The following is a 24,469-nucleotide window of genomic DNA, read 5'->3' on the forward strand; positions in this document are numbered from 1 at the left end:
ACTTGTCAATTTGTTCCTTCAGTGAGTTTGTCATACTCTGATCTGATCTTGGATCAGTTTGTGAGAGAATTTTCCTTTTCTGGCTTAACTGTAGAAGTAGTCTCTTCAGTTTCAGCATCCAGGCAACTGCTTTCTTCAAGCTGTTCCATGTTGAATAGTACTCAGTCAGTTTGCTGGTTGGACTCTTTTCTTCCACACTTGTACTGTTTATGATTACGTCTTTTCTCACCTCTGGATCATCCGGAGGGATGGAGTCAAGCTCCTCTGGGACTTTCGGCCATTGAGTTTCTGTTTTCTCCAGGAATTCTGGTCCTTTGCGCCATCTCTTTGAGTTCAGGAAAATTTCAACATGTAATCCTCTTGAGGCATCATCGGCTGGGTTGTGTTTGGAGTTCAAATACCTCCACTGTTTTGCTTTCGATAGGTCACGGATCATAGCAACCCTATTAGCCACAAAGGTATGGAATCTCTTGGTATCATTGCGGATGTATTTTAGCACAGACTGGCAGTCTGTCCAGAAAGTTGACTCCTCAAGTTCAATCTGGAGCTCCAACCTTAACATCCTGTCCACTCGCACTGCCTATGTTGCTGCAGCAAGTTCCAGTCTGGGGATTGTCATCTGTTTGAGTGGAGTCACCCTTGATTTCCCCAGTATGAATGCAATGTGGACCTTTTCCATACCGTTTGTGAACCTAAGGTAGCTTTCCGTGTCATAACCTTGTTCACTTGCATCACCGAAGTGATGCAGCTGTGCGGTCTTGTTCTCAGGCATCATACACCTGTCTATCTGGAATCTGGAGAGCTGGTCCAGCTCTGAGAGCCATCTCTGCCATGAAATAGAGTGTTCTTCATGGATGAATTCGTCCCATCCACACTTTATCTTGCAGAGCACTTGAATAATTTGCTTTTCCTTTAATACGAATGGGGCGAGGAAACCTAATGGATCATAAATAGAGCTGACAGTTGAGAGAATATCTCTTCTTGTAAGGGGTCTGTTCTTGACAGTGACTCATAAACGCATCACTTTCAATGTTCCATCGGATTCCAAGTGCTCTTTCAACAGGCAGCTTTTCTCTGTCCAGGTTCAGTTATTTTATCTGCTTTGTGTTCATCAGGGTAGAAGCTTTTATACAAATATGTCCAAATCGGCTCTAACAACATTGTAACAGGTGTCAAGCTTTTGGGCATGTAGCAGCAGTGTGTAGGAGGGAGGTTCCTAGGTGTGAGAATTGTGCAGAAGGGCACGAGACAAAGGAATGTGTAGTATTGGGGAAAGTAGTGATATTTGTTAATTGTAGGGGTGCCCATGTGGCTGGAGATCAGAAATGTCCAGTGCGAGAGAGGCAGATTGAGGTATCCAGGGTTAGAGTAGTGAAGATGAAGAAGTTGTCATATGCTAGTGTAACGGATGTGAAACGGCTAGCTTAGTTAGCGGTGGAATAGTGCGCACTAAATAGCGTTTCAATCGGTGACGTCACTTGCACTGAGACCTTGAAGTAGTGGTTCCCCTTGCTCTGCAAGGGCCTTGGCTTTTGTGGAGCGATGGGTAACGATGCTTCGTGGGTGACTGTTGTTGATGTGTGCAGAGGGTCCCTGGTTCGCGCCCGGGTATGGGCGAGGGGACGGTCTAAAGTTATACTGTTACACTGTGGCAGTGAAGAAAATAGAGGAAGATGGATCAAGGGGGAGGGATCCTGAGAGGAGTGGTGTGAGTAGTAGATTTGTACCAATACAGAGGGATAGGCCAACAAATGATATACAGTACCAGTCAAAAGTTTGGACACACCTACTCATTCAAGGGTTTTTCTTTATTTTTACTATTTTCTACATTATAGAATGATAATGAAGACATCAAAACTATGAAATAACATGCATGGAATCATGTAGTAACCAAAAAAGTGTTAAACAAATCTAAATATGTTTTAGACATTACATTTTTCAAAGTAGCCACCCTTTGCCTTGATGACAGCTTTGCACACTCTTGGCCTTCTCTCAACCAGCTTCACCTGGAATGCTTTTCAACAGTATTGAAGGAGTTCACACAGTCTCCTCTGAACAGTTGATGTTGAGATGTGTCTGTTACTTGAACTCTATTTGGGCTGCAATTTCTGAGGCTGGTAACTAATGAACTTATCCTCTGCAGCAAAGGTACCTCTGGGTCTTCCTTTCCTGTGGCGGTCCTCATGAGAGCCAGTTTCATCATAGCGCTCGATAGATTTTGCGACTGCACTTGAAGAAACTTTCAAAGTTCTTGAACTGTTCCGTATTGACTGACCTTCATGTCTTAATGATGGACTTATTTGAGCTGTTCTTGCCATAATACGGACTTGGTCTTTTACCAAATAGGGCTATCTTCTGTATTCCAGCCCTAGCTTGTCACAACACAACTGATTGTCTCAAATGCATTAAGAATGAAAGAAATTCCACACATTAACTTTTAACAAGGCAGACCTGTTAACTGAAATGCATTCCAGGTGACTACCTCATGAAGCTGCTGGTCATCTATGAATGTTTGAACGTCTTGAAGAAAAATCTGGCCTTAAATGGCCATGCACTCTTATAATCTCCACCCGGCACAGCCAGAAGAGGACTGGCCACCCCTCAGAGCCTGGTTCCTCTCTAGGTTTCTTTCTAGGTTCCTGCCTTTCTATGGAGTTTTTCCTAGCCACCATGCTTCTACATCTGCATTGCTTCCTGATTTAGGCTGGGTTTCTGTATAGCACTTTGTGACATCTGCTGATGTAAAAAGAGCTTTATAAATAGATGTCATTGATTGATTGATTGGTTGGTTGAGAGAATGTCAAGAGTGTGCAAAATTGTCATCAAGGCAAAAGGTGGCTGCTTTTAAGAATCTCAAATATAAAATATATTTGTTCAACACTTTTGTGGTTACTACATGATTCCATATGTGTTATTTCATAGTTTTAATGTCTTCACTATTATTCTACAAGGTAGAAAACAGTAATCAGTAAGAAAACCACTTGAATGAGTAGGTGTGTCCAAACTTTTGACTGGTACTGTATGTTTCAGTAAGATTGGATTTTTTGTATTTATAGCAATGGTTATCAACTGTACTGCAGGGATGGAACTTAAATCGCAGAAAATTGATGTTGTGGTGGCAGTTGCAGAGAGGTATTTGGGTGTGAGAGACTTGATGTCAGAATAGTTACATGGTGTGTTAAGTGGTGGTGTCTCATCCTTTCAGGCTGTTGCCCTGAAGTAGGACTACATATATTGAAATAGAGGAGTTGTGATTTTATTATTTTTTATTTAAATGTGTTTATATTTTTATATATAATTTATATATATTTTGTATTGTATAATTATTTATTTAATTTAGTGAGTGTAGTGTAGTTTTAGATGGTAGGGTATTTGTTTATTTTATTTTTCAAGCAACGTATAAGGGAGTTATACTTCAGTCTAGTAGGTAACGGTAATGCAACATTTATTGCATGCCAACCGCCATTAAACCTCATCAAGGAAGAAGATAGGAACCGTGACATGCCTCACACTCCAGTACTCTAGGTGGCGGTGTACGCTCCTTTCAGTTGGTTGCGATCCGCCGATGAAAATTTAAATAAGAAGAAGATGTCTCTGAGACTGACTGGGGTCACATGCAAGAATTAGCTTGGTACGTGAAGACAACGTCAATAAAGCTGAATTTTGACAACAAGTTATCTCGTAACTAACAGGTAATCCGCATAAAATGGAGCGAGGATCAATGTACCAGTCAATTCATGCATAAAGCGTTTGTAACGTTAGCTAGCTATCAAATAGCTAGTAGTATATACTATAGCAGTAGCAAATATTTAAACTATGTGCTAGTAGCAGTGGCTCTAGCTAGTACCAACATGCATCCACCATGCCCACTTTGATAAACATAGGTGCTTAACGTTACACACGTTTGTAGTTTCAATGATTTAATAGGCCTACATTATTGGTGTTGCTCATGTTATATTCCCGCCCTGATGACTTGGAATAGTCTGAAAATGGAATAGACAATATGTCCATGAAATGTGGTATTTTCCAGAAGTTTCGTTCATGCTCCATTTGGGGGACAACTTCTGTGCATGATCCTCTAACGTTAGATGAAATGTCTTTTGACATTTTGTATTTTTATTAGTTATATAGCTAGCTAGCTATATTTCATCATCTTTGAATTCCATGAATATACCCATATATCTCAACAATAATGTTAGAGTAACTTCTTCATTACATTAAAACATATATTTATATACCTTTGTTTAATGCAATGATGAAATGACCTCCATTGTTATGTTTTACCACTAACACCAAAGATTGTCTATTATATTGACAAAATAGTTGATTGGACAATGGAATTGGCAGAAGATACATGACGTTAAGCATGTTTATGCTGAGCTGCACTGGGGTCCGAACACAATCATGGTTACATTAAGACAGGTGGAGCTGGCACGAGATATGTGTCGGAAATTGTACCTCAATGCAGGGATGAGATATGCCACTCGAACTAATCCAAATTGTACCTTTATCCACTTCATTGAGACAATTGAAGTACTGCTACTTTTTCCAGAAAAAGTCCCTTTTCGTCCTTATGCTAGGTAGCAGTAGGCCTACAGCCATTCTGAAATGGCAGTGTCAGCCAATCAGCTCATTTGTTGTTCAAAGCAATGTGCCATTCCATAATGGCTGCTGTGGCACTTTTCTGTGAAAACTAACAGTATTTCAATCTTCTCTATGGAGCAATGTGGATAAAGCTAAAGTTGAGTACAGTGGCATATCCCATCCCTGCGTTGAGATACGTTTTCTGACCCACCTCCACGGTGTCTTAATGTAACGATGATTGCGGTGCGACCCCAGTGCAGGTCAGTGTAAACAAGCATAATGGTAGGGTCGGTGTCTTCTGGCAAACAATGGAAATACAGGTCTTCAAATATGGAAGGCAGGCGAGAGGAGGTGAGATTATGTGTAATCATTCTAGCCAATAAGAGGGCAGATCAGCGTATGAACAGCGGGCCATAAAGATAGAGGACTCTTCTTTGTATCTGTACCATTAAAGCGTCTGTGACAGTATGGGCAGCACCATTGAGGCTATCTCTGTTTTTAAAGTAGTGCATGTTCTTCTTCATTGTCTGATCGCTACCAACTCATAGCAATCTCCCCACCTGTTGACTACTTTTAAAATGGTGGAAGCCCTCACTGTCCCTTTTAAAACAGGTTATATCCATGATGATTCCTCTATCTCTCCGACTCCGATATAAAGTCATGAAACATGATTTTTTTTTGCCGAAATGCCACGTGTGTCCACTTATCAGTGCATTCATAACTACCTAACCATTACGAAACATATATTAGATCAAATAAGCTTCACATAGCACATTAGCAACAACATTTTTGTTGTTGACCAAATTCGACACTCATTATCCTCCAAACAAAAAGTCTTCACTTTGTGGGCTTATTTTTTGTGGACAGATTTTTTTTGGTGCAGTAAAACCTATTGCTTTGCCTCTTGCTCTCTGATAACACCAATGTTCCTCTCCTGTACGTTGGAGCCAATACCCTAACGGTTTTTCTTTCTGTCATGTTGTAACCTATAAATTCAGGACTTGCTGAGAAGAACCCACATCCTTCACCATGTTCCTCACCATGGCCCTGCTGAGGAAAGGCATCTCTGGCAAGCAGTGGATCGGGAAGTACCGCCGGCCGCGTGCCATCACCTGGCAGATGAAACGCAACATGCTGGTGCACCTGGAGCGCGAGGCGGAGAACGAGTACTGGATCTCCCGACCGTACATGACCACAGAGCAGGAGAGAGGACACGCCGCTGAGCGCCGAGCACAGAACTGGCTCAAAATTAAGGAGACCAAGTTTCAAAAGTTTCCAGAACATAAGTATGTTGCAGATCATCTAAGTCACCTCAACACGACCAAGACATGGTCAAGTTAATGAGGAGGAAGTATTGACTTTGTGTGGGGAGATGGAGATGGGGCATGCATGTTGACTGCCATTTGACTCCTGTGTGTCTTAATGTATGTAATGTATATAAACTATGGAGTGTTGGTAATTCAATCTTTATGAAACAAGATCATATTTGAAAACAACCAGTGATTTGCTTTATAATACATGACAAACGGTATTGTGCATACATTAGTGAGTCTCATAGACTCTTAACCCCTCTGGGATCCCCAGATGTAGGCTTGGACCTCTGTCTCTCAAACACATGTCCGCCCTCCTGAAGCGTCTCATTACCGAGTTGTCCCACCGCAAAACTATACCGTATATCACCGGCAGATGGCGCTAGAAGTTTGAATGAGTAACCACCAGTTTTGGGGTACCACCAGTCAAGCGCGCTCTAGCAAGCGCGGAGGAGAGTTCCCCAGATGCGAGTCGCGACTAGCTGTAAGCGCTTCATTCGGCTTCGCACACGCTTTCTCAACGGGTTGCGCAGCCATCGACTGCGATAAGTCTTTGTAGCAGTAGCAGCTAGACGATCCCTTTACCTAAAGCTCACTTTCTCAGTACAGGTAAAAGGGACCATGAAGACAGCCATCTGGACTTGTCGTTTTGCGGGTAGTATCCAGCCCCACCGATCGCTCCCACACACGGACGACTGAATGACGAGCGAGGATGGCCGGAGGAAGGAGAGGACTTGTAGCCCCTCAAAACACTTTTTTAGAAAATATTGTCAGACGATCTAACGGTAAGGATCTTGCTCACATGAGATGCGCTAATGCCTATGATAATTCACTTGAGGATGGAGTAGCCCACCAAAAAGCATGTTGGGGTGTTAAATCATCGATGAAGCCTACCCTTTGGCATGTTAAAACGCATAATGGCGAGGGTCGAGAAACTGGGAGATCTTTCTCAATTAACATCGTCTTAACTTCAGAATAATCATAAAACAGAATAAAACAATTTCCATCTCCTACGAATTATTTGTAGCCTATTTTCAAACGTCAATGTTTAATAAAGTTTGTATGGTAGTCTGAATATATTAATTAAACGACATGGATAGGTTACCACTAGGCTATTTGTCTGGCACATTTCTCTTGTTTACAGTCAGGCTTGGGCACATCCCATTCACAGAAAGTCGCATGCCATTTTATCTCATGTGCACATGGAACCAGCAGTGACACACAATTTGGGAAATTATGCAGTTTAAAAATAGCCTCGGCTGTTTCTCGCTAGTCGCCCCATAATGAAGTAAAGATAAAATACCTCGAATACATTATATTTCATATACTTCATAAATTAGAATAATGGATTACTACATTGCACTTTAAAGTTGTTTGCCCTGTCGGTTCATTGTGATTTTGCAAAGTTACACAAAACTACTTTTAGTTAAAAAGCTCAAAGAACGTGTGTAAAGCAATATGTCCAGGTGAAATGTTGGTTGTGAAATAGTATTAAAAAAGAACTCAAATAAAACATAACCGTTTGTATGAAATACATTTGTCACTGTCACTTTAACAATTTTTCTTTTTAACTTTTCAGTATGGACATTATCACATAGACAGACAGGTATAAACAAACCATGTTTTGGAGTGCTGCTCATGTTTTTCCCCTAATCTTACTCTCTATTAACTTTTTGTACTATGTTTGTTGTTCTGTACCAATTGCTGTTAATTTACAAAGTAAATTAATTCAAGTCTATGACATAAGTCTATGACATAAGTCTAAAATCCTGGCCTGGGGGTAGATGCCTATACCCCCCCACCTGTTCTCTTTTCATTTAACATCATTAACTTCTATTCATTTGGGTTCACAGACACTACCCAGCTAAAGTTCAGGAAAATGTTCTGCGTTAGCTGGGTAGTAACTGTTTGTTACTGGTAATTCAATCCCTAGGACACTTGTTCTTCATTGGGACATATATGAATGATGCTTAGCTACCCATCAGTGATGGCATCCTACTGTTGTTTTGAAAACCATTGTAAAATAACAAATGTTGGCATGGAACGTTCTACTTCATAGTACTGTGTTTGTGTCAGTAATGTTACTGGTTGTCTTCATTTAGCTTGGTGAATGTAGTTTGGTAGGATAGTGTGTGTAGTTTGTATTTTTTTTTATTGTTGGGTAGCACATGTAGTTTGTGTTTTGTTCCCATTCCATGTTGATGACAAGTGACATTTTGACACCACAGATGGAACATACTGTATTATTTAGTACTCTACTGCTGCTGTAGCACGCATGTCTTTCATCATGCCAGGGTGACTTTGTGTACTGGCAGATTCAATCATGCTTTTCTTCTAACAACAATGTGAACAACATATTGTGTGTGCAATAGTGGGAGCTGGAACCAACCACTGTGAAATAGTGGGAGGAACCAATTTATAAAAAAATTAATCAAATCTATATTCTGTGTGTGAGAGACAGTCAGGCCCCTAATCTCATAGCCAACAGGCCAGAAGCCTCCAGAGAGTTAGAGACCAGGAGACAGAACTAAAGCATGTAGCATGTCTTTTAAATCTTTTATGGTATGAAATATTTATGTCAGTGTAACTCTTGAGGCTCCACATAAACAGATACAATATTTGTCTCCTATTCCCACTTTCCCTGGATTCTAAGTGTGTGTGTGAGAGAGAGAGAGAGATAGTGTGCATGTGCACACGCCTGTGTGTGTGTGGTACTTCAGAGGATTGGAGTGAAGCTAAGAGTTTCCTGTGAACAGAGATCATTGGCAGTGCAGTGAGGCGTCAGGTAGCCTAGCGGTTAAGAGCATTGAGTCTGTAACCAAAAGGTCGCTGGCTCTATACCCCGAGCCGACTAAGTGAAAAATCTCTCTTGGCCTATGAGCAAGGTGCTTAACCCTAATTGCACCAATAAGTCGCTTTGGATCAGAGGATCTGCTGAATGACCTAAAAATGCAGTGTATTCATAGTTATTACACCCAACTCCTATAGAGACAGGGATGTAACTACTGCACAGTGGTGTGAATGTGTGGCTTGGACTTTGATGTTTTTCTTTCTTTGTGTGCTGAAGTCAGCAATAGGTTAAATCAGGATTTTGTCCCTAAGATTTGGGAGTTTTCTATAATCCTTTGTCATAAATATCCTTGGAATTGCCACTGTATCTTCTCTTCCATAAACAATTGGTGGAACACAGCAATTAAACCACATGTCTGTGGAGTATAGCCATTCCTCTGTGCATTTAAGTTGACTCATTAGTTATTTAATAGACTATGGTTGAACCTATAGGTGCTTTCCTCGCTCCGTAGCTGCCTGACTTCTATGTCAATCATTTGTGAACGGATCAAAAACCAATTTGATCCTCGTCACATTGAGTCATGTATTGTTGTATTTTGACAGAGCTTGCTTTTCCTCCCTTCCCGAAAGCAATAATTCATACAAATGTGATATAACACATGTGCTATGTAGCTGCATAGAAACACTATCGTCAGCATAGCAGCGCACTGTAGTAAGCTTCAGTGAGTCTGTGGCTGGTGACAGACAGATGTTTCTATGCCGTTCTGTATACGAACTAATAGCTGTAGTCCTATATCTGAAGGGGTATTACATTACATAAGGGAAAGAAACAACAAATATTTATATTTTATAATCAGCTGGAAGTATTTGTCAACCTTTAATGTCTACGTTTAGTTTCTTACAGAGGGTTAATTTAATTTTCACTGTGAGAAATCATCAATTGTACATGCATACAAAGAACATGTGAAGTGAGATTTTGACAGTGCTAAAAATGGTATCACTTTAAATACTCAGCATGATAGCTATCTATTTCAAACCAGATCAGCACGGTTTGATTTGAACCCTGCGTGGATTATCTCTACTTTCTCATAGGTACAATGAGTGGTTTTGAAATAGATGCTATTGTCGCCAGTGTTGGGAGTGACACATCTCTTTTAACACAAGCTTCACATTTTTGTGCTGTCAAAATAAAGCCAGAGGTGTCATGCAATGCTTACGTAGGCATTATGTCCAGCTTACGTAGGCATTATGACTTATGTATACCCCTTCAAGCCTAACTGACACTAACCCTCCCCACATGCAGTGCTTACTTACTCAGCATTAATGGTAAGGATGGTCTGAGACTGAGTACAGTGCCCGTATGTGAAGGATTATTCTGCTGCTCTGTTTTCACACTGTACTGCAGTGGCTTCCATCGTGCGATATGACTGTGCTGTCGCCTGTCGATGTCGACCCAGGGTTGGTGTCAACACCATTTCACTTCAGTTTTTTATTTAATTCATGTATTTGGATTTTCTTTCCAAATTGTTTATTTGAATTTGAGTTCAGTTGCTAATCATGAGTGTACTGAAATGCAATTTATCCCAATCCCGCTCCACTGTTATCCCCATCCAGCGTAATGTGTTGTAGATAACTGTGACCAATCACCAACGAGTGAGCCTTACCTCCTTCTCTGTTCCCCCTCGTCTTTGACAGATACCAATTTTGTCCTTGGGAATGCTCAGATCGTGGACTGGCCCATCGTCTACAGCAACGATGGCTTCTGCAAGCTGTCGGGGTACCACAGGGCGGAAGTCATGCAGAAGAGCAGCACATGCAGGTAGAAGAGCAGCACACTGCCTTCCATCTCTTTTTATTTAATTTATTGAACAGCAACAATGAACACTGGGCTGTTGTTGTGGTTCTTGGTTGTCTTCTTCAGCTCATTTTACTCCATATTTTCTGTTAGCATACTTATTTTCAGATACTGTAGATGAAATCACCAGATTCCTTTTTTCAGCCCACCAGCATTATAAAATGACATTGAAAAGAAAAATTGAGGAAAACAAAATAATCACCTTTCCCTGCCAAACCAAAGGCCATACTTTACAGCTAATTCCACAGTTTTTACCCCAGCCAGCAAGCAATAAGAAATAAACCCCTATTCAGATTCAAACAGACTGAAATCACTCTTCAGACTCTTCAAAAGTGACTTTGTTCAATGTTGGCGAGCTCTGCATGCTCAGCTGGATTAGTTGTTGTGCGAAACATTGTGGGTGTTTTCAAGCCCTTTTTACATATTTGATCATCGCTGGGAGGTAGTTATTGTTTTCCTTTTCACATTTAAGGTACCATACTCCCTTCTTTAAGTTCAAACTGAAATTCTGAGAACATTAAGAACATCTTGCATACAAAAACAACTGATAACTTGCCACCAATACCCTTTTCACACATTGACCCAAACTGGACCAAACCAAGGTGTACTGGGCTGGCGTGGTTACAGAGTTTGTAAGTAGTTGCTGGAACTGCTTTGGAAAAGACAACGTAAATATAAATAATCTGAGTCAGCACAGTGTGGTTTGGGTCAGCCCTATAGTGTGAATCAGACACAACAATTCTGGAACCTTACGGTAACCACTTTTTGTTTACTGTCTGGCAATTCCAGCTGGGAACCTCAGTCTGAATCTGCTAAATCTGTCCATGCTGGCACAGAACATGTCGACATGTTCCTGTCAGAATGAAGCCAACAGTCTTAAGGAGATGTCGCATCATAGCAGCTATTGTCCAATAAGAAACGCTTTTGTTCATTTTCTGTTGCATAAACGTTATGCTACTGTGTGCCCTAATGAAGACAACCCAGTCTGCAGGCACATGGTGTGTTGAGATATGTTCCTGTCAGGAGTGCTGTCAGATGAAGCCAACAGTTGGGAGCCGTTGCACCTTGATCCTTGCGAGCAGGCCCCAAGATACAGTCTCATTAGAATTACCCTGTTGTTCAAAGCTAACAACTCCACAGGCTTGGGGGTAGAAGCTGTTAAGAAGCCTTTTGGACCTAGACTTGGCGCCCCGGTACCGCTTGCCGTGCGGTAGCAGAGAGAACAGTCTATGACTAGGGTGGCTGGGGTTTTAAAACTTTGGCAAGTTTTAGGGCCTTCCTCTGACACCGCCTGGTATAGAGGTCATTGATGGTATTTTTTTATTTTTTATTTTTTTATTTCACCTTTATTTAACCAGGTAGGCTAGTTGAGAACAAGTTCTCATTTGCAACTGCGACCTGGCCAAGATAAAGCATAGCAGTGTGAACAGACAACACAGAGTTACACATGGAGTAAACAATGAACAAGTCAATAACACAGTAGAAAAAAAGAGAGTCTATATACATTGTGTGCAAAAGGCATGAGGAGGTAGGCAAATAATTACAATTTTGCAGATTAACACTGGAGTGATAAATGATCAGATGGTCATGTACAGGTAGAGATATTGGTGTGCAAAAGAGCAGAAAAGTAAATAAATAAAAACAGTATGGGGATGAGGTAGGTAAAATTGGGTGGGCTATTTACCGATAGACTATGTACAGCTGCAGCGATCGGTTAGCTGCTCAGATAGCAGATGTTTGAAGTTGATGAGGGAGATAAAAGTCTCCAACTTCAGCGATTTTTGCAATTCGTTCCAGTCACAGGCAGCAGAGAACTGGAACGAAAGGCAGCCAAATGAGGTGTTGGCTTTAGGGATGATCAGTGAGATACATCTGCTGGAGCGCCTGCTACGGGTGGGTGTTGCCATCGTGACCAGTGAACTGAGATAAGGCGGAGTTTCACCTAGCATGGACTTGTAGATGACCTGGAACCAGTGGGTCTGGCGACGAATATGTAGCGAGGGCCAGCCGACTAGAGCATACAGGTTGCAGTGGTGGGTGGTATAAGGTGCTTTAGTGACAAAATGGATGGCACTGTGATAAACTGCATCCAGTTTGCTGAGTAGAGTGTTGGAAGCTATTTTGTAGATGACGTAGCCGAAGTCGAGGATCGGTAGGATAGTCAGTTTTACTAGGGTAAGTTTGGCGGCGTGAGTGAAGGAAGCTTTGTTGCGGAATAGAAAGCCGACTCTAGATTTGATTTTCGATTGGAGATGTTTGATATGAGTCTGGAAGGAGAGTTTTACAGTCTAGCCAGACACCTAGGTACTTATAAATGTCCACATATTCAAGGTCGGAACCATCCAGGGTGGTGATGCTAGTCAGGCGTGCGGGTGCAGGCAGCGAACGGTTGAAAAGCATGCATTTGGTTTTACTAGCGTTTAAGAGCAGTTGGAGGCCACGGAAGGAGTGTTGTATGGCATTGAAGCTTGTTTGGAGGTTAGATAGCACAGTGTCCAAGGATGGGCCGGAAGTATATAGAATGGTGTCGTCTGCGTAGAGGTGGATCAGGGAATCGCCCGCAGCAAGAGCAACATCATTGATATATACAGAGAAAAGAGTCGGCCCGAGAATTGAACCCTGTCGCACCCCCATAGAGACTGCCAGAAGACCGGACAGCATGCCCTCTGATTTGACACACTGAACTCTGTCTGCAAAGTAGTTGGTGAACCAGGCAAGGCAGTCATCAGAAAAAAAGCTTGGCCCTACTGGCCCTACTGATGAACTGGGCCGTACGCTCCTGAGGGGGAATAGGCGTTGTCGTGCCCTCTTCACGACTGTCTTGGTGTGTTTGGACCATGATAGTTTGTTGGTGATGTGGACAACAAGGAACTTGAAGCTCTCAACCTGCTCCTCTACAGACCTGTCGGGAGGGGGGGGGGGGGGTGCTCGTCCATCCTTTTCCTGTAGTCCACGATCATCTCCTTTGTCTTGATCACACTGAGGGAGAGGTTGGTATCCTGGCACCACACTGCCAGGTCTCTGACTAACTCCCAATAGGCTGTCTCATCGTTGGCGGTGATCAGGCCGACCACGGTTGTGTCGTCTGCAAACTTAATGATGGTGTTGGAGTCGTGCTTGGTAAAATGGTAAAATATGGTAAAATACCAATTCAATATTATGGCAAGAACAGCTCAAATAAGAAAAGAGAAATGACAGTCCATCATTACTTTAAGATATGAAGGTCAGTCAATCTGGAAAATTTCAAGGACTTTGAAAGTTTCTTCAAGTGCAGTCGCAAAAACCATCAAGCGCTATGATGAAACTGGCTCTCATGAGGACCGCCACAGGAAAGGAAGACCCAGAGTTACCTCTGCTGCAGAGGATAAATTCATTAGAGATAACTGCACCTCAGATTACAGCCCAAATAAATGTTTCACAGAGTTCAAGTAATGGACACATATCAACATCAACTGTTCAGAGGAGACTGCGTGAATCAGGCCTTCATGGTCGAATTGCTGCAAGAAACCACTACTAAAGGACACCAATAAGGTGAAGAGACTTGCTGGGGAAAGAAACACGAGCAATGGACATTAGACCGGTGAAAATCTGTCCTTTGGTCAGATGAGTCCAAATTTGAGATTTTTGGTTCCAGCCACCGTGTCTTTGTGAGACGCAGAGTAGGTAAACGGATGATCTCCACATGTGTGGTTCCCACCGTGAAGCATGGAGGAGGAAATGTGATGGTGTGTGGGTGCTTTGCTTGTGACAATGTCTGTGATTTATTTCAAATTCAAGGCACACTTAACCAGCATGGCTACCACAGCATTCAGCTGCAATATGCCATCCCATCTTGTTTGTGCTTAGTGAGACTATCATTTGTTTTTCAACAGGACAATGACCCATAACACACCTCCAGGCTGTGTAAGGGCTATTTGACCAAGGAGAGTGATGGAGTGCTGCATCAGATGACCTGGCCTCCACAGTCACCTGACCTCAACCCAATTGAGATGGTTTGGGATGAGTTGGACTGCAGAGTGAAGGAAAAGCAGTCAACAAGTACTCAGCATATGTGGGAACTCCTTCTGACTGTTGGGAAAGCATTCCTCATGAAGCTGTTTGAGAGCATGCCAAGAGTGTGCAAAGTTGTCATCAAAGCAAAGAGTTGCTACTTTGAAGAATCTAAAATATTTTTTTAATTTGTTTAACACTTTTTTGGTTACTACATGATTCCATATGTGTTATTTCATAGTTTTGATGTCTTCACTATTATTCTACAAAATAGTAAAAAATAAAGAAAAACCCTTGAATGAGTAGGTGTGTCCAAACTTTTGACTGGTACTGTAAGTGAAACAGATAAAGAAGATTTCGCAAACAATGCAGTGATCTGAAATCATAAAAAAACATTGATAAACACTTCACACACACACACCTCTGTCCTCCTCAATAAGGCATTTCAAGAGACTCGTTTTACTTCGTTGCAGCATTCTAACATGCCTACGCTCTTGCTTTTGAATGCTTCTGGGGGACATTAAAAATGAATAGTGTTGTTTTCCTTTTGTGTTTCTAGCTTCATGTACGGGGAGCTCACAGACAAGGATACTAGCGAGAAAGTACGGCTAACGTTTGAAAACTACGAGATGAACTCATTTGAAATACTAATGTATAAAAAAAACAGTAAGTACCAAGTTAACATAAAAAAACAGCCTCTTGTCACGCTAATGTATTCTTCCATTTTTTTATGAATATATACAATGCTGTCCCATCGCCAATTGGGACAGTACTAACCCTGTAGATCATGGGCCGTAGCCATAAAGCGTCTCATAGTAGGAGAGCTGATCTAGGATCAGTGTTACCTTATAGGTCATAATGAATCAGTGGAGACCTGATCCTAGATTAACAGTCCTACTCTGACATACTTTATGAATAAGGGCCCAGTCATACCTCCCCGTGCCGCCAGCAGGGAGCTGGGTCTTTGAGCCCAGTTTTAACCATGTGCTTTTTTAATAAACACGTTTCTGTTGACAGCTGTATTCCCCATTTGATCGTTTGTATCAAAGACTATGATAGATAAATCTATAATAATGTATGTTCTCTCATCTCAGGAACGCCGGTATGGTTCTTTGTCAAGATAGCCCCTATACGAAACGAACAGGAAAAAGTGGTGCTGTTTCTGTGCACCTTCAGTGACATCACAGCCTTTAAACAACCAATAGAAGATGAAACTTCAAAAGGTGAGTGACAGAGTTTGTAAGTGGCAACAAAGGATGTGGTCACAATTACTTGGATAGTCCCCTACAGATGAGTCCTAACTACTTTTTATAATAAAGTATTATAATAACCCCGTGTTTCGCCTAAAGCCCTCATCAGGGTGCTGCTTTTAATCTAAACACGTCATTATTAATAATAACACTCTGGTTAGTTAATAAATTCAATCTTGGTCTACCTTTAGTACATTATTTTGACTAATCCCAAAACCCTTTTTTTGCCTCGTGCTCTCAGGTTGGGGGAAGTTTGCCCGGCTAACTCGTGCTCTGACCAGCAGTAGAGGGGTGTTACAGCAGCTACAGCCTACTGTACACAAGGGAGAGAACGTTCACAAGCACTCTCGCCTAGCTGAGGTACGCTAATATTTATGTCTATTGTACGTGTTTATAACTGCACTGATAAAGCTAGGGCGTGTGTGTGTGTGTGCGTGTGTGTGTGTGTGGAATGACACACACCATTGTCATTCCATTTGGTTACGGTGGAGGCATGTGCGCTAGTGCTGTGAATCCATTTGTCTCTGTCCTTTTTTGTGATTATAGAGATGCACGAAATGATAACACACACACACTCATGTACAAACACACAGATGCACACACACACACCATATATGGATGTAACAATATCTAAGCAACCTTTAAAGGTAGACTCAGCGATATAACATAGATGCAGAAAGTAAACAGCATAGTGGGCCAATTTCTGCAACAACTAAGAGCGTTGAAGCACAAGGCTCAACTTCTCCTCTGTTTTGGGCCCTTGGCTACCCCGCTTTAACAGCATGAAGTGAACCTGTGCACAGGCGCAGATACCGTGTGCCTTGCATCTTCGCTCATCTCAATATCTGCAGTACTGCTGGTGGCAATATCATTTCACTGTGTGTGTTACAGTGAACTGTAACCTCTTGGTTTACCCCAAACCCTTCTTTGATTTTATTCCATCAAACTCATAAAAGATATACAATCTGCAGGTCCTCCAGCTGGGCTCAGACATCCTCCCCCAGTACAAGCAGGAGACGCCCAAGACGCCGCCCCACATCATCCTCCACTACTGCGCCTTCAAGACCACATGGGACTGGGTCATCCTCATCCTCACCTTCTACACGGCCATTATGGTTCCTTACAACGTCTCCTTCAAGGTCTGAACCATATAATGACATATACTTTATCCCTGACCAAGATGGCTGCCATTATCAGCATATTCTGTCTAGAGCTATGCAGGTGTGTGACATCAACCACTCTATTTTGTGTTATATATCTCGGTCCCACTTTAAACGAAGTACAACTAGTAAAGGCTTTATTTGGCATACATAAATGATTCATAAGCACTGCATAAAGGCTTCACAAGTCATCTATAAGCTTATGTCATGACTCTATAACTGGTGTATAAACATACAAAGTGTGTTATGTCACATTTGATTATTCACCCTTCAGTGGGAATGGTTATGTCACCCTTTTATACACAGTTTTCAAGTATGACATACTCTTATAGATGTTTTGTGAAGCATTTATGTAGTGATTATGAAGGCTTTATGTATGCTTTATAAAGCCTTTATAAGTTGTACTTTGTTTAAAGTGGGACCTATATCTCTATGGTCTAACAAAGATTCTCTAATTTACAATTATAAAGATCCTCTCCTGTCCTCAAGGATGCATAAAAAATAAATGTACGCTAATAATCTTGGGGAGGTAATATAGCTTCTCTACTCTAAAGCAAATTGCCATTCGGGAATAACACAGATTCTCTACTATACTGCTCTACAAAGATTCTCTCCTCTACTATAACACAGATTCTCTCCTCTACTATAACAAAGATTCTCTACTCTACCTCTGTACTATAAGACCAAGCAGAACAACGTGACGTGGCTGGTGGTGGACAGCATCGTAGACGTAATCTTCCTGGTGGACATTGTACTCAACTTCCACACTACCTTCGTGGGCCCGGCCGGAGAGGTCATCTCTGACCCCAAGCTCATCAGGATGAACTACCTGAAGACCTGGTTCGTCATCGACCTGCTCTCATGCCTGCCTTACGACGTCATCAACGCCTTCGAGAATGTGGACGAGGTCAGTACTGTGTGTGTGTGTGTATGTGTGGTGGGTGTTCGTCATCAACCTGCTCTCCTGCCTGGCCTATGACCTCGTTAGCGCCTTCGAGAATGTGGACAAAGTCAATCGGGTCTGACAATATATTGGTAATTTCGTTTTTACAGCTTTAATAGTTGAGTTAATTAGAGTTTTTGATATGTAGAAATGTGCAACTTAAAGCAGTACGGTCTCGGTTCTGTGTAGAATTTCTCCTGTTCTGGAGGATGCGTGAACAGCGACACATACTAAACTGTCAGTGTGGCCCCAGTGGGGATCTAACCCACAACCGTGGTGTTACCACTACCAGCCCCATGATCTAACCCACAACCCTGGTGTTACCACTACCAACCCCATGATCTAACACTACCAGCCCCATGTTCTAACCCACAACCCTTGTGTTACCACTACCAGCCCCATGATCTAACCCACAACCCTGGTGTTACCACTACCAGCCCCATGATCTAACCCACAACCCTGGTGTTACCACTACCAGCCCCATGATCTAACACTACCAGCCCCATGTTCTAACCCACAACCCTGGTGTTACCACTACCAGCCCCATGTTTTAACCCACAACCCTTGTGTTACCACTACCAGCCCCATGATCTAACCCACAACCCTGGTGTTACCACTACCAGCCCCATGTTCTAACCCACAACCCTGGTGTTACCACTACCAGCCCCATGTTTTAACCCACAACCCTGGTGTTACCACTACCAGCCCCATGATCTAACCCACAACCCTGGTGTTACCACTACCAGCCCCATGATCTAACACTACCAGCCCCATGTTCTAACCCACAACCCTGGTGTTACCACTACCAGCCCCATGTTTTAACCCACAACCCTTGTGTTACCACTACCAGCCCCATGATCTAACCCACAACCCTGGTGTTACCACTACCAGCCCCATGTTCTAACCCACAACCCTGGTGTTACCACTACCAGCCCCATGTTTTAACCCACAACCCTGGTGTTACCACTACCAGCCCCATGATCTAACACTACCAGCCCCATGTTCTAACCCACAACCCTGGTGTTACCACTACCAGCCCAATGATCTAACCCACAACCCTGGTGTTACCACTACCAGCCCCATGATCTAACCCACAACCCTGATGTTAACACTACCAGCCCCATGATCTAACCCACAACCCTGGTGTTACCACTACCAGCCCCATGATCTAACCCACAACCCTGGTGTTACCACTACCAGCCCCATGATCTAACCCACAACCCTGGTGTTACCACTACCAGCCCCATGATCTAACCCACAGCCCTGGTGTTACCACTACCAGCCCCATGTTCTACATTAGTAGTCTAGTTGTCTAAACCCAGTGAGCTCCAGTGGGGCAAAAAAGTATTTAGTCAGCCACCAATTGTGCAAGATCTCCCACTTAAAAAGATGAGAGAGGCCTGTAATTTTCATCATAGGTACACTTCAACTATGACGGACAAAAATAGAAAAAAAATCCAGAAAATCACATTATAGGATTTTTTAAATGAATTTATTTGCAAATTATGGTGGAAAATAAGTATTTGGTCACCTACAAACAAGCAAGATTTCTGGCTCTCACAGACCTGTAACTTCTTTTTTAAGAGGCTCCTCTGTCCTCCACTCGTTACCTGTATTAATGGCACCTGTTTGAACTTGTTATCAATATAAAAGACACCTGTCCACAACCTCAAACAGTCACACTCCAAACTCCACTATGGCCAAGACCAAAGAGCTGTCAAAGGACACCAGAAACAAAATTGTAGACCTGCACCAGGCTGGGAAGACTGAATCTGCAATAGGTAAGCAGCTTGGTTTGAAGAAATCAACTGTGGGAACAATTATTAGGAAATGGAAGACATACAAGACCACTTATAATCTCCCTCGATCTGGGGCTCCACGCAAGATCTCACCCCGTGGGGTCAAAATGATCACAAGAACGGTGAGCAAAAATCCCAGAACCACACGGGGGGACCTAGTGAATGACCTGCAGAGAGCTAGGACCAAAGTAACAAAGCCTACCATCAGTAACACACTACGCCGCCAGGGACTCAAATCCTGCAGTGCCAGACGTGTCCCCCTGCTTAAGCCAGTACATGTCCAGGCCCGTCTGAAGTTTGCTATAGAGCATTTGGATGATCCAGAAGAAGATTGGGAGAATGGCATATGGTCAGATGAAACAAAAATATAACTTTTTGGTAAAAACTCAACACGTCGTGTTTGGAGGACAAAGAATGCTACACCATACCTACTGTGTAGCATGGGGGTGGAAACATCATGCTTTGGGGCTGTTTTTCTGCAAAGGGACCAGGACGACTGATCCGTGTAAAGGAAAGAATGAATGGGGCCATGTATCGTGAGATTTTGAGTGAAAACCTCCTTCCATCAGCAAGGGCATTGAAGATGAAACGTGGCTTGGTCTTTCAGCATGACAATGATCCCAAACACACCGCCCGGGCAACGAAGGAGTGGCTTCGTAAGAAGCATTTCAAGGTCCTGGAGTGGCCTAGCCAGTCTCCAGATCTCAACCCCATAGAAAATCTTTGGAGGGAGTTGAAAGTCTGTGTTGCCCAGCAACAGGCCCAAAACATCACAGCTCTGGAGGAGATCTGCATGGAGGAATGGGCCAAAATACCAGCAACAGTGTGTGAAAACCTTGTGAAGACTTACAGAAAACGTTTGACCTCTGTCATTGCCAACAAAGGGTAATAACAAAGTATTGAGATAAACTTTTGTTATTGACCAAATACTTATTTTCCACCATAATTTGCAAATAAATTCATTAAAAATCCTACAATGTGATTTTCTGGATTTTTTCCCTCATTTTGTCTGTCATATTTGAAGTGTACCTATGATGAAAATTACAGGCCTCTCTCATCTTTTTAAGTGGAGAACTTTCACAATTGGTGGCTGACTAAATACTTTTTTCCCCACTGTATATTGATTCGCTGCCATTGAGCTTTTCCTTTTCTGTCTGACTATATAATTTATGTTTGGCTAATGACAGCAGCTAATGTCCTAATCTTAATGTCCTTACCCGCCCTCCAGAAACACCCAACACAGCCTTTTCTCAGTCTCTCCCACAGCTCAGCCTGTTATATTAGCTTATATTACTGAACGTCAGGCTGTGTGTGTGTCTATAGACGAGTTCAGCCTGTTAACCAGCGTATGTTACTGGACATCAGGCTCCATTTGAAGGGTCACAAACCTGTCAGCGTTCATTTGTCTTATGGCAGCCGTATAGAGTTATTATGCTGGTCGTTGGTTTTGATTTGTGACTCCGTCTTCAGTGTGCATGTGTGTGTGTGTGTGTGACTTCGTTGTCAGTGGGTGTGTGTGTGTGTGTTAGAGGTCGACCGATTATGATTTTTCAACGCCGATACCGATTATTGGAGGACCAAAAACCGCTGATACCGATTAATCGGGCCAATTTTTTAAAATGTATTTGTAATAATGACAATTACAACAATACTGAACGAACACTTATTTTAACTTCATATAATACATCAATAAAAATACATTTAGCCTCAAATAAATAATGAAACATGTTCAATTTGGTTTAAATAATGCAAAAACAAAGTGTTGGAGAAGAAAGTAAAAGTGCAATATGTGCCATGTAAAAAAGCTAACGTTTAAGTTCCTTGCTCAGACCATGAGAAAATATGAAAGCTAGTGGTTCCTTTTAACATGAGACTTCAATATTCCAAGGTAAGAGGTTTTAGGTTGCAGTTAATATAGTATTTATAGGACTATTTCTCTCTATACCATTTGTATTCCATATACCTTTGACTATTGGATGTTCTTATAGGCACTTTAGTATTGCCAGTGTAACAGTATAGCTTCCATCCCTCTCCTCGCTCCTACCTGGGCTCGAACTAGGAACACATCGGCAACAGCCACCCTCGAAGCATCGTTACCCATCGCTCCACAAAATCCGCGGCCTCTGCAAGGGGAACAACTACTCCACAGAGCGAGTGACGTTTGAAATGCTATTAGCGCGCACCCCGCTAACTAGCTAGCCATTTCACATCGGTTACACCAGCCTAATCTCGGGAGTTGATAGGCTTGAAGTCATAAACAGCTCAATGGTTGAAGCACAACAAAGAGCTGCTGGCAAATGCATGAAAGTGCTGTTTGAATGAATGCTTACGAGCCTGCTGCTGCCTACCATCGCTCAGTCAGACTGCTCTATCAAATATCAAATCATAGACTTAATTATAACATAATAACACACAGAAATACGAGCCTTTGGTCATTAATATGGTCGAATCCAGAAACTATAATTTTGAAAACAAAACGTTTATTATTATCGCATATGCCCTGACTCTGCGTGCAATGAACTCAAGAGAAGTGACACAATTTAGGCTCCTCGTGGAGTGCAATGAGAGGCAGGTGGTTAGAGCGTTGGACTAGTTAACTGTAAGGTTGCAAGATTGAATCCCCGAGCTGACAAGGTAAAAATCTGTCGATCTGCCCCTGAACAAGGCAGGTAACCCACCATTCCTAGGCCGTCATTGAAAATAAGAACGTGTTCTTAACTGACTTGCCTAGTTAAATAAAGGTGTAAAACATATATATATATATATATATATATATATTTCTTTTTAAATCGGCCAAATCGGTGTCCAAAAATACAGATTTCCGAATGTTATGAAAACTTGAAATCGGCCCTAATTAATCACCCATTCCGATTAATTTGTCGACCTCTAGTGTGTGTGTGTGTGAGTGACTTTGTTTTCAGTGTGTGTGTGTGTGTGGCTGTGTAGCTAAAGGCCTCTCTGGGTTTTGCGGTTCTCTGAGTCCCTCTTCTCCACGTTTAAGACCAGAAGCTGCTCGCCATGAGATAGTAAGGGAATTCAAGGAAAAGGAAGATTATCTTTGAACGGAAAGAAAATATTCTCCAAAGAGCAGCATATTAGCGCCGTCCCTCCTACCTTCCACACACATTCATTAAATTATGGAATTAAACCCGTTTATCCATGAGTGTTAAAGTGTTGAGGCTCAGGCACATATTACTGTATGACTCAGACTGCTGCAGCAATAGGAAATATAGTGTTGCTGTCATTTTCAGTATGTTAAGTGCCTTGCTTACTCAGTCTCCTAACCAGACAATTCAGTAGTGTGTCAGTAGTCACATGGTGATGAGGTATAAATACACTACATCACCAAAAGTATGTGGACACCTGCTCATCGAACATCTCATTCCAAAATCATAGGCATTAATATGGAGTTGGTCCCCCTTTTTCGCTGCTGTTACAGCCTCCACTGTTCTGGGAAGGCAGGTAGCCTAATGTTTAGAGCGTTGGGCCAGTAACCGAAAGGTTGCTGGATCGAATCCCCTAGCTGACAAGGTAAAAATCTGTTTTTCTGCCCCTGATCAAGGCAATTAACCCACTGTTCCCTGGTAGGCCGTCAATGTAAATAATAATTTGTTCTCAACTGACTTGCCTAGTTAAATGAAGGTTAAATAAAAAATATATTGAACTAGACTGGGGCAGCCCTAGCAGGGCAGAATCATTTTTTGGGACGAACTGACTTGTTGGAATCCTATGACAGTGCCACATTGAAATTCACTGAGCTCTTCAGTAAGGCCATTCTACTGACAATATTTGTCTATGGAGATTGCATGGCTGTGTGTTCGATTTTATACACCTGTCAGCAACGGCTGTGGCTGAAGAGCCGAATCCACTCATTTGAAGGGGTGTCCACATACTTTTGTATATACTGTATAGTGTAGATTTTGAGTCTCAGGTAAACATGTCAGAGGCACAGATTAACAGAGTTGGGTTCCATTTCAATTCAATCAATTCATGAAGTAAACTGAAATTCCTTTTCAATGAGGAAAATGGGAATTGGACTTTAATTTTTTATATGAATTGAAGTAGAATTGACACCAACCTTAGATACATACTTGAAGATGACTCAGATATATTTTAAGTCCCAGAGTGTATTGGGTGTGAGTTTCAGATATTTATGAGTTCATAATCTTATACAGCCACAACTCATACAGTCTTGCATAATTATGTCAGATGCTCGATTCATTTCTGGGGGGAGACGTGTTAGAAAAGATACTAGAACAAGAAGCGAAAGCAGGGAAGTAAAAAAATTCCTCATTAGTCGTCAAATCCCACACAGTCTGTTGACAGACGCTACGATACCAGTTATGTTACTTGCATCTGTCCACGAGAGATTCATGACTTGCTGCCGTTGTGTTGAGGTTTGACCTGGCTGCCCGCAGACGTTAACTTTCTATAGCTTTCTATGCCTATCTATCTCTTCTCCATGGCTCTGTCTGTGGCCTTTGAAGAAAGTCTTGGATTTGAGTTTCCAGACTTCCTGTTGAATGTGTTTTGACCTGGCTGCCTGCAGAGAGAGGCCTTCACACAGCTCTCTCTGGGTGCTCAAGTGTGGTGTGGGTAACCTCACTGTCTTTCGCCCAGCGCGCTCTATCTCTGTCACTCTCTTCTCCTCTCTTAGTGAGCTGGCTCACTTTCATTTTTCTTTTCAGTGGAAGTGTTAGAGAACAGCGGGGTAATTAGTCCCATTGCCCCCATCAGAACCTCCAGTGCTACCTTGTGAAGAAGTTCTCATTAAATGGAGCTGGGAGA

The 24,469-nt window shown here is 42.3% G+C and overlaps 2 protein-coding genes across 3 annotated transcripts in view; both read left to right on the plus strand.

The window, feature by feature from the left end:
- Nucleotides 1–5,613: 5,613 nt before the first annotated feature.
- mrpl57 (mitochondrial ribosomal protein L57) lies at nucleotides 5,614–7,426 on the plus strand. The gene has a single exon (XM_090217135.1). The coding sequence runs from the start codon at nucleotides 5,614–5,616 to the stop codon at nucleotides 5,923–5,925; it is 312 nt and encodes a 103-aa protein (XP_090073261.1). The 3' UTR covers nucleotides 5,926–7,426.
- Nucleotides 6,358–24,469, plus strand: part of LOC110502619 (voltage-gated delayed rectifier potassium channel KCNH1) — an 89,031-nt gene continuing 70,919 nt past the window's right edge. For both annotated transcript variants that reach the window (XM_090217131.1, XM_090217130.1), the window contains exons 1-8: nucleotides 6,358–6,679; nucleotides 7,474–7,500; nucleotides 10,380–10,503; nucleotides 15,089–15,195; nucleotides 15,624–15,752; nucleotides 16,021–16,139; nucleotides 16,751–16,918; nucleotides 17,622–17,846. In XM_090217131.1, the coding sequence (XP_090073257.1) occupies nucleotides 6,607–6,679; nucleotides 7,474–7,500; nucleotides 10,380–10,503; nucleotides 15,089–15,195; nucleotides 15,624–15,752; nucleotides 16,021–16,139; nucleotides 16,751–16,918; nucleotides 17,622–17,846 (972 nt within the window). In that variant the 5' untranslated portion in view covers nucleotides 6,358–6,606. The remainder of the gene's footprint in view (nucleotides 6,680–7,473; nucleotides 7,501–10,379; nucleotides 10,504–15,088; nucleotides 15,196–15,623; nucleotides 15,753–16,020; nucleotides 16,140–16,750; nucleotides 16,919–17,621; nucleotides 17,847–24,469) is intronic.

The sequence above is a fragment of the Oncorhynchus mykiss genome, chromosome 23 (assembly GCF_057628025.1).
Source record: "Oncorhynchus mykiss isolate SJ-2025 chromosome 23, ASM5762802v1, whole genome shotgun sequence".
NCBI lineage: Eukaryota > Metazoa > Chordata > Actinopteri > Salmoniformes > Salmonidae > Oncorhynchus > Oncorhynchus mykiss.